We start from the raw sequence: 10993 nt of genomic DNA on the forward strand, positions 1-10993 counted from the left end.
GTACAGAAATAATAGAAACTTATTTCTCAGTTTGAAGGCTGAGAGTATGAGATCAGAGTGCCAGGAAGACCTTCTGGCAAAGGTCGCCTTGGGAATTTCAGACTGACAATTTTTCACTGTATCCTCACATGGTACAGAGCTGGAAAGCTGTCTGGGTTCTTTTTATAAGGGTGTGAATCTAGTTCCTGAGGTTTCCACCCTCAAGACTTACTTGCCTCCCTGAGGCCACCATCTTTAACATCATCACATTGAAGGTTAGGATTTTAGCATATGAAGTTTAGGTATTTAGTCTATAACATGTGAAGATTATGTATTTAGTCTATAACATTTGGCTTCAGTGCCTGAATATGTATAGGTTTGTGTCTCCAGGAGAGGTGTCAATGTGGATCCTGAAGTCACACCCAGGATCCTTTAAGAGGAGTTGCAAGGGAGCAAGTAATTTGGGCACCCTGTGGTGCTGGCCACCCCTTAACCTTGGCTCTGTTATTTAGCCATATTTCACATAACATACAAAGAACATCTTTTTCATCCCACTTCTTGTGGTTGGAGAAATTAAGAGTAACTTAATCAGAGCAAACTGGAGTTGGTTTCCTTTTTAAGAGAATCATGGCTAATACATCTCAGGAGTTACCGGCTATCAAAAGAGCCATGGTAGAATGACCCCGCTGTTGATCTTGGGATCATCTTCTAAAGTCAAGGCCTTGAGTTCTTCTTTCTTCTTCTCTCATTAGATCAGAATCCAATTCAGTCCAATCTGATCTTTAGCCACTGCCTCTCCTATGCTTTACAACACTGAAAAGCTTTATTGTTACATCTTTCTTAAGTACATTGGACTATTTTTCCACCATGGGGTGCATTTGCCTTAGACATTGATCTCGCCTCTCCTCCCCTTCTATGAACTTTAAATGGCTTTTGTTATGCCACTACAGCTAAGACTCCATCACAAATTCCCCATTACCACTTCTGCCTGGGTCTCAGATCTTCTCTAGGCTTCTGTGGAACCCCTCACACTTCTATTGTCCTTACCTTCTTATGGAATTGTCTCCCAATGTTTTATTCTGGTCTTGAGGAGAAACAGAGGAAAAAGACTTCTCTGATCATGCTTCTGTGCATAGAATCATGAAGGTTCTGTTGTCAGCCTGTTGGGTCGTTGATCTTCTGAGGGCCAAAGATCAAGCTTCACTCCTATACATGGGAACAAACATCCACTAATGTCTCCACTGTCAGTCAACCTGTGAGCAAGAGGACTTGGGGAATGAGGACTTGAGCAGGGAACATTTGTCTGGACTTGGAGGAAAATATCCTTGTATGAGATTGGGTACAAGGTGGGGACATTGGTTGACCAAGTTTTAGATGAATTGACTCAACCAGAGAGATTCCAAGGGCAAGAGCAAACCACTTCTGGCCCCATGGAAGAGGCTAACAGAGAGATGGAGGGCCAATCTAATGCAAGTCAGTGGTGCCCTAATAGGGCTTGTGGATGTTTTGTTACTACAATTCCCTCCTAGTATCCCTGAGCTTTCAGTAGCATCTAATGAACGCTGTATTTGGTTTCCTGATCTTCTATGGGGCGTTAATGAGAACACAGTGCATACTTGGGATGAAGAAAAAATAAGGAGAGATGCTGGCAATGTGATGCAGTAGGTTTAAGATGCAGCTTCCAAAGCTGCCCATCATATGGGCACCAATTCAAGTCTCAGTTGCTTCACTTCTAATCTAGCTCCCTGATAATGCACCTAAAGCTGGCCTAAGTACTTGGGCCCTTGCAACCCACATGGGAGACACAGATATAATTTTGGGCTCCTGGCTTTGACCTAGCACAGTGCTGGCCATAGAGACTATTTGGGGACTGAACCAGCAGTGTAAAATCTTTTATTTGTCTCTCTCTCTCTTTGTATCTCCCTCTTTGTAACTTTGCCTTTCAAATAAAATACATAAGTCATAGCCGGCGCCACGGCTCAATAGGCTAATCCTCCGCCTAGCGGCTCCAGCACTCCGGGTTTTAGTCCCAGTTGGGGCGCTGGATTCTGTCCCAGTTGCCCCTCTTCCAGGCCAGCTCTGGCCCGGGAGTGCAGTGGAGGATGGCCCAAGTACTTGGGCCCTGCACCCCATGGGAGACCAGGAGAAGCACCTGGCTCTTGCCTTTGGATCAGCGTGGTGCGCCGGCCGCAGCGCGCCGGCTGTGGCGGCCATTGGAGGGTGAACCAACGGCAAAGGAAGACATTTCTCTCTGTCTCAATCTCTCACTGTCCACTCTGCCTGTCAAAAAAAAATATACATAAGTCATTAAAAAAAAAAGGAGGGAGGAGGGAGGAGAGAGAAGAGCTATCCTCTAAGGGCCAGGTGGAGGAGACAGCAGGCTCACCTGTGAAAAGCCTGAAGACTGTGCATAGGGAGCATCTTTTTTTTTTTTTTAATGGATCATCAGTAGCAACCTGGAGGTAAGAGCATTCTGTTTTTCTGCATCAAAAAGGCAGCCTGGGAATTCCAATTTGTTCAATAAAGGACTTGGGAATCTGCCCCCATCATAATTTGGGCCATGCTGTTAGGGCTTCACTTTATTGATTTAACCTAGGGGTTCTCAGTGTGTGTTGGGGTATCCTGGGGTGTCCCCCTACAGACATATCTGGAGATACATCTGGGGTAAGGTGAGGATGATATTGGCATCTACAGGTTACATGCAGTTAAGCATTGTAGATGGGCAGGACAATCCTTTACAACAGAGAGTGATCCAGTCTGAATGTCAATAGTGCTGGTTCAAATAGTGCTTGACTTAAAAAGAAAATGAACAAAGAGAGCATTGAATTCAAAGTGGTTCCAATTCATGGTTGACCCATTTACTATTATGACTGCTTGGGCCTTCCTCTGCAGTCCCTCATGGGCTGTAGCACAGTCGACTTTCTCAGGGAATTCAGCTTCGTGATGGCAGAGCTGAATATAGAACCTGCCAAGCTGAGATTCAACCTTGTTTACATTCTCGTTGGCAGCTAATGAAGAAGCTGCTGTGTACTCCAGCCTTTATCTGAACCAAAAATAACACATGAAAATGATTAATTTCATCTAAAAATAGACTCGTGCTTCTATGCCAGCCATGATCATCAGGCTCTGAACTGATGGTACGGAGCATTGGAGTGGAAGCAAAGAACAATCCCAAGCACAGAGCAATCATCTCCTGCCTTTTCTTCCTTCTCTTTCCCCCTTTTCTCTTTCTGCCATATTTGCATTTCTTCTCCTTTTCCACTTCTTATTCCTCTTTTTCTTCACTTTGAACTTGTTCTCAATAGTTTCTTCTTCCCCTTTCCTTTCCTTCCTTTGAAAAACTGTTCTGTGTGCTCATTTCACACCACCAGTATTGGCACTTCCTCCAGGGACAGTGGAGCCATCTCCATTGCTTAGGGCGCAGTTTCTGAAAGCGGGACCTGTGTTTTCGTGTATCGCATGAGAGGTAGCACAAGAATAATCTTTGTTAAAAATCGTAATTGTTGAGGGTTTGGTTCACAGGCAGTGCACAACACACGACTTTTGGAGGATGCCCAGGTCTCGCCTACTCAGTATCTTGGACTTCTATTCATTGCATGTCTCTCCACCTTTTCTTGTGCATCACATATGACATCTGACAACTGTTCTTCTGGGCGCGTCGGGACGCCCCGCGGCATCCTCCTCCGCCCGCCGGCCGGGGAGCCTGCGCTCCGGCTCCCGCCGCATCCCTCAGCCGCCGGCCGCGCCGCCGCTCCTCCTCCCCCGCCTCCTCCTCCTGGGCTGTGGACCCCCGGCCTCGCCCCCGAAACATGACTCGCGATTTCAAACCTGGAGACCTCATCTTCGCCAAGATGAAAGGTTATCCTCATTGGCCAGCTCGGGTAGATGAGGTTCCTGATGGAGCTGTAAAGCCACCTACCAACAAACTTCCCATTTTCTTTTTTGGAACTCATGAGACTGCTTTTTTAGGACCAAAGGATATTTTTCCTTACTCAGAAAATAAGGAAAAGTATGGCAAGCCAAATAAACGAAAAGGTTTTAATGAAGGTTTATGGGAGATAGATAACAATCCGAAAGTGAAATTTTCAAGTCAACAGGCATCAACTAAACAATCAAATGCCTCATCTGATGTTGAAGCTGAAGAAAAAGAAACTAGTGTTTCAAAGGAAGATACTGATCATGAAGAAAAAGCCAGCAATGAGGATGTGTCTAAAGCAACTGACATCAGCACTCCAAAAGCTGCTAGAAGAGGGAGAAAGAGAAAGGCAGAAAAACAAGTAGAAACTGAGGAGGCAGGAGTAGTGACAACAGCAACAACAGCATCTGTTAATCTAAAAGTGAGTCCTAAAAGAGGACGGCCTGCAGCTACAGAAGTCAAGATTCCAAAACCAAGAGGCAGACCTAAAATGGTAAAACAGCCCTGTCCTTCAGAGAGTGACATGCTTACTGAGGAAGACAAAAATAAGAAAAAGGGGCAAGAAGAAAAACCACCTAAAAAACAGCTTAAAAAGGATGAGGAGGGCCAGAAGGAAGATGATAAGCCAAGAAAGGAACCAGACAAAAAAGACGGGAAGAAAGAAGCTGAATCAAAAAGGAAAAATTTAGCTAAACCAGGGGTTACATCAACCTCTGATTCTGAAGAAGAAGGAGATGATCAAGAAGGCGAAAAGAAGAGAAAAGGTGGAAGAAACTTTCAGACGGCGCACAGAAGGAATATGCTCAAAGGCCAACATGAGAAAGAAGCAGCAGACAGAAAACGCAAGCAAGAGGAACAAATGGAAACTGAGCAGCAGAATAAAGATGAAGGAAAGAAGCCAGAAGTTAAGAAAGTGGAGAAGAAGCGAGAAACATCAATGGATTCTCGGCTTCAAAGGATACATGCTGAAATTAAAAATTCACTCAAAATTGATAATCTTGATGTGAACAGATGCATTGAGGCCTTGGATGAACTGGCTTCACTGCAGGTCACAATGCAACAAGCTCAGAAACACACAGAGATGATTACAACGCTGAAAAAAATACGGCGATTCAAAGTTAGCCAAGTTATCATGGAAAAGTCTACAATGTTGTATAACAAGTTTAAGAACATGTTTTTGGTTGGTGAAGGGGATTCCGTGATCACCCAAGTGCTGAATAAATCTCTTGCTGAACAAAGACAGCACGAGGAAGCAAATAAAACCAAAGATCAAGGAAAGAAAGGGCCAAACAAAAAGCTAGAAAAGGAACAAACAGGTTCAAAGACTGTAAATGGAGGATCTGAGGCGCAAGATAGCAATCAGCCGCAACACAATGGCGACAGCACTGAGGAAAGCAAAGACAGTCATGAGGCCAGCAGCAAGAAAAAGCCATCCAGTGAAGAGAGAGAGACTGAAATATCTCTGACGGATTCTACGCTAGATAACTAGGGTGACATACCTGGAGTTTAAAGTTAACATTTGAGAAGTTTGTAATGGTTTTCATTTGAAATATTTAGACTGCTCAAAGTTTTAAATTTTTATAAGCATAGGTTTTGATGTTTAAAACTTGTTTTGAGGGAGAAAATGCCTTTGTTTAAAAGTAATTAAACATCACTAATTGTTCTTGTGCAGTATTAACAGCTCCATAAAACAGTAAACGTGGGGAGAAAGTCCATTTAGAAAATGTTAAAACTGCCTTTCCAGAAATGGTTGTAGCATATTTTCAATTAGTGTGTGTATGTTAATGTGTAATTGGTAGAACAAAGTTACATTTTTAAAAATGCTACCTGTATAAACCTTTCCTCTTCTCCCAAATACTGTGGGTTTTGTGCATAGTTTATTACAAATCTTGGATCTCACTGTTTGTGGGTTTTGTAGAAGTTGAGCATTTTTACGGTAGAGAAAATGTTACTTCTATATAAGTACTCACTCCCTCCTTTCACCAAAAGTTAATTTTAATATCACAGTCTCTACATTGTGGTACATTATCCTGCTTCTTTGTAACAATGTGTAGTCTCTATGCCTTTTTGTATGACAGCTAGATACCCAACTGATATTTAATTGGCGATTCTAGGAGGTACAGAACAAACTGTTAATTTTTGGAAATAGTTTTTTTTTGCTGGGAGTTCAGTGAAGTCACATGACTTCCCTAAAGAGAACACACTGGGTATATTGTAAATCTGACTTTAGGGTTCAACCATCTAAGATCCTTTACAGGCATTAGTAACACTGAAAACTAGATACATTTATTTTTTGAGAAGTGTCTCAAGTTTCTAAATATTTTTAAAAGTCACACTCATTAAGAAAGCTGTTATATTTTTTAATTGGAAAAAAATCAATCCATGATGCTTATGCAGAAAATATAAATGCTATACAAGTGAACTAACCTATTTGAAAACAAGGCCATATTAGAAAGTAATTTGTATTTCCATTTCTGTTTCATACATGTAACAGGATTATAAAAAGTAGAGACTAAATCAGAGTGCACCAATGTTATGACAAATTATAAGTGTAATAACAAAGGATAGTGTTTCTAAGATATTTTGAATATTAGGGCAGTTGTTGGTTTTCAATAGGTAGAAGGATACTTACGTTTTGACACTATGATATGGGAAAAGGACTTTAAAACCAGTGTTTGTGTGTGACATGCATTGTATGTTCTGACTTTTCATCTACAGGTTAACATTTGAACTACTTCAGTAATTGGACTTGTGCAGTCCAGAGGTCTTAGAAGGGAAGCTAGGACCCAATGTTTGGAGGGAACTCTGCTGTTACATTATATATACCTGTTTCGGTCCATAATTCAGTTTTAACTTGGACAAATTTATTCTAGTTAAGCCATAAGTGTCAACGTGTAAACTTGTTTTGATTAAAGAATTTTTCTATCAAACTACTAAGTAGTAAACTACTTCTTTGCCATTTTCCAAGAAGGTGTGGAATCTTGGATTTGCTGCTAAGGAAACAGTTTCTTAGTTGACTAGTCATAGAGATTAATCAACCCTGTATCCCCAAACAATTCAAACAGTAAACTCAAACTGGTAAAAATAAAGGAAACAAAACAAAAAAAAAAAATCGTAATTGTTTTAATAAGGAAAATTAATATATTTAACCCATCATTTCATGTATTTCCTGGGTATTAGTGTTTTTTTTTTTTTTGACAGGCAGAGTTAGTGAGAGAGAGAGACAGAGAGAAAGGTCTTCCTTTTTACCGTTGGTTCACCCCCAAAATGGCCACCACCGCCGGCGTGCTGCGCCGATCCGAAGCCAGGAGCCAGGTGCTTCCTCCCGGTCTTCTATGCAGGTGCAGGGCCCAAGGACCAGGGCCATCTTCCACTGCCTTCCCAGACCACAGCAGAGAGCTGGCTTGGAAGAGGAGCAACTGGGACAGAATCCGGCGCCCCAACTGGGACTAGAACCTGGTGTGCCGGCGCCACAGGTGGAGGATTAGCCTAGTGAGCAGCAGAGCCGACCAGGTATTAGTGTTTAAAATTAGACCAATATTATGTATTCAGGCCAAAAAAGATATTTCAACTTTAAGGATAAATTTAATTTCTCTTACTCTGGATCTATTTATGGGTTCTCAGTTACGAGTTCCCAATTTTCCTTTAGGTGAAACTTCTGCTCTGATCAGAGGTCAGATATTTGCTGAAGGTCAGCTGTAAGCTAGGCATTGGGATAGGTCTTAGCCAAGCAGATATGGCTGAGACCAGGAGTCTGCTGACAGAAAGAGGCAGAAACATGATTTGAAACAAAATGCAAGCATTAGAGTGTGATTTTTAATCACATCTGGTGGTATCAGTCACTTTGAGGTATTTGGAAAAGTGTGGCAGAAATTTCTGATTGTCACAGTGATGGGGAGCATCACTGATATTGAGTAAGTTGAAGCTGAGAGTGCTAACCTCCCTGCGATGAATGCAGTATCCTATTCAGTTGCTCAACCAAGCACTGACCTACCCCAATGCCGATGGCAGCCCCATAAGACATACTATTAGGAAACAGGGAGTAAAGAGGAGAAAGGAGAAGGGGTGCCTTGCTAAATTTTGGAGAGAAATCTTCTCCTAGGAGATGGGATTTGAGTTGAGTCTTAAAGGATGAGGATGATCTGGGTTGTGAATTAAAATGGGAAAGGCTTTCTAGACAGGGGAAAAAGCCAATCAATTCAGGAAATTTCAATCAACTTAATTTTGGTCCCTTCTCACTTGGTTTACACTGTGTGATGATTTTGTGTGATCTGTTCCTCTGTGAGAGGTTCCATCTCTATGTGCAAGTCATTTCCACCCTTCAACAAATGGCTCCCATCCCATTTCCTTTATAAGTCCCCTCAGTGACTCAATTGACCATGATTTCTTCTAAGCATTTTGACCCCAACCATGTTCATTGCCTTGGTATCTTTCTTCCCTCCTCTACATGATAATAACTGTTCAAAGGGGAGAGATGTTTTACAATGGGATTTTGACCTGACAAGTGACAATCAAAAAGGAATATTTAATTAGCCTTATGATATTTTACACTGTCAAATGCATTTTGATTCTTTTTAAGGATAAAATGAATGTGTTTTTCAAATTTCCTTCTCTGAATGGCTCAATGAGACAGTTTCACAGGTTCTGTAATCTTATTGTGTAGGTTGGTAATTCTAAGCTGGGGACAGTTTTGACTTCAGCAGATGTTGGGTATTTCTGGGGACATCCTGACTGGTATCCTATATTTCTACTTTGTCCACCTGGGACTCCTTCTTTCCACAGTTAGGTCTCCAATTGCCAGGCTGTTCTATTTATTTCATCTGTGACAATGAATATGTTCTTTCTCTTTCAAACCCAGTCTTCATCTGTTTAAAGCCTAATGAAGTTGAGAGTCATTGGGAGATTAAATGTGATAGGATACATGGAAGGGTGGAGGTGAGATTTATCACACAGCCAGATGCTGTTAGGTTCAGTTCCGAGCACTTTGTGGGCATTAAGCTATTTACTCCACACCATAGCCTTTTTTTTTTTTTTGACAGGCAGAGTGGACAGTGAGAGAGAGAGACAGAGAGAAAGGTCTTCCTTTGCTGTTGGTTCACCCTCCAATGGCCGCCGCGGTAGCGCGCTGTGGCCGGCGCACCGTAGTGATCCGATGGCAGGAGCCAGGTGCTTCTCCTGGTCTCCCATGGGGTGCAGGGCCCAAGAACTTGGGCCATCCTCCACTGCACTCCCTGGCCACAGCAGAGAGCTGGCCTGGAAGAGGGGCAACCGGGACAGGATCGGTGCCCCGACCGGGACTAGAACCCGGTGTGCCGGCGCTGCAAGGCGGAGGATTAGCCTAGTGAGCCGCGGCGCCGGCCACACCATAGCCTTTTAAAGTGGGAACTGTGAGTACAGTTTCTCAGATAAGTCAGCGGAGCTCCAAAGAGCTTTGGGAATTCATCAAGGTATCACTGCTATTTAGGCTGTGTTACTGGGATTGAGGCTCTGAATTCACACACCTAACCACTATGGACACGACACACTGAACATTAGCATCTGGGCACCACAAGCTTCTGTGTCCTGCTTCTTTCCTCTATCACCTACTGTTAAGTGACTGAATGCTGTTGCAGGGACAAAGTGCCTGGCACAGTCCATGTTTCTGCATTGTCCACCCTCCTTTTGGCTGAAACTGGGTCTCTGATTGCCAAGTTATTTGTATTTGGTCTTTGTATAAGTAAGATGCAAGTTGTGCTCAGTTTCAGCCATCCAAAAGTTAAGCAAGGAAAAGTCATTGGCTCAACTACACTCAGTGTGCTCTAGAGGTCTCCTGACAGCTGGGGTTGTTGTAACAAAATACTACAAACTGGGTGTCTTATAGCAAGAGAAATTATAGTCTGAGAATTCTGGGTTCTGGAAATTTAAAATGAAGTGCCCAGTAAGTTTTCTAAAATCTGCAAGGAAACCCTTCTTTGACTCATTCCAGATCCCGATGATGGCCAGCAATCTTGTGTTCCTGGGCTTGCGTGGGTGCCAGTCTATCTCTGACTTAACCAGACACAGCCTTCTCTTTTTGTGTCTGTGTCTTCTCCATGTGTGTTTCTCTGTGTGTGCTCTCCTCTTCTTACAAGGAACTCAGTCATACTTGATTATGAGTCTGCCAAATTCACTCTAACCTCACCTTAACTGCGTCCATTTTCAATGACCTATTTACAAATAAGGTCAAGTTCTCAAAGTTTGAAGGGTTAGAATTACAACATATCTCTATTTGGTGGTGGTAAGGGGCCAAGGATGTGGGTAGATACAATTACACTCATAACTCAGGGCAAGTTTCTTTCTCTGTCAGTCCCATGCAAGTTGATCTCTGCTCAGGCCTTGGTCACTTCTGAGTAAGCATCATTGTGCCTTCCTCAGATGCTCTTTGTAGGACAGATTCTGTGTCCACAGCTTCTTAATCTTCAAGGAAATGAGGTATTGCATGTCTTTGTCAGAATACCTGCTATTTCATACGTTAGTTGATCCAAATAAATGAGCTCTTGAATAAATACCATCTGGTCCTGCTGAGTCACTTTCTCAGTGGCCCTGTCTTTGCCTCCCAGGAGGAGCATCCATCTCTATTGATGTCACCTTTATCTGAGTTTGTGAGTAGAGTCCGGCTTGCTTTCCATTCAGACCCCTGTATCATAGACTGCAGGGGTACTGCCAGCCTCTCTCAAAGGCAGCACTGTGGCTCAGTATCTCTAAAAGTATAACAATAAATAGAAGATTGTTTATTCTCCTGTTACTCTGTCTTTTATAAAAACATGGGCTTTTAAGCAAAGTAAAGGGTTTTACTTATTACAAAAATTTAATGGAAATTAAAACAGGAAAATATTCTCACCATGCCTAATAGAAAAGAACTGTTAGAAAGTTCATACTCCATTTTTTATCCCAATGCATGCATATTTTTATATTAATTGCAACAATTTTTCTGTTCTATGTTTTCTACTTTAATATTTCTCTGCACATATGAATGACCTTTGTACATTACAATAAGGTCATTTTAATGACAACAACGTTTGACATGGGATTATTTTGCTATAATTTAATTAATCAGACATCAGCATTTAATGTTGGGAT

General features: G+C 42.3%; 1 protein-coding gene across 1 annotated transcript; it reads left to right on the plus strand.

The window, feature by feature from the left end:
• The first annotated feature begins 3700 nt into the window (after positions 1–3700).
• Positions 3701–6828, plus strand: LOC133757522 (PC4 and SFRS1-interacting protein). The gene has a single exon (XM_062187994.1). It carries the CDS (start codon positions 3789–3791, stop codon positions 5382–5384), a length of 1596 nt encoding a protein of 531 aa, XP_062043978.1. The 5' UTR covers positions 3701–3788; the 3' UTR covers positions 5385–6828.
• Positions 6829–10993: the final 4165 nt, after the last annotated feature.

The sequence above is a fragment of the Lepus europaeus genome, chromosome 4, assembly GCF_033115175.1.
Source record: "Lepus europaeus isolate LE1 chromosome 4, mLepTim1.pri, whole genome shotgun sequence".
Lineage (NCBI taxonomy): Eukaryota > Metazoa > Chordata > Mammalia > Lagomorpha > Leporidae > Lepus > Lepus europaeus.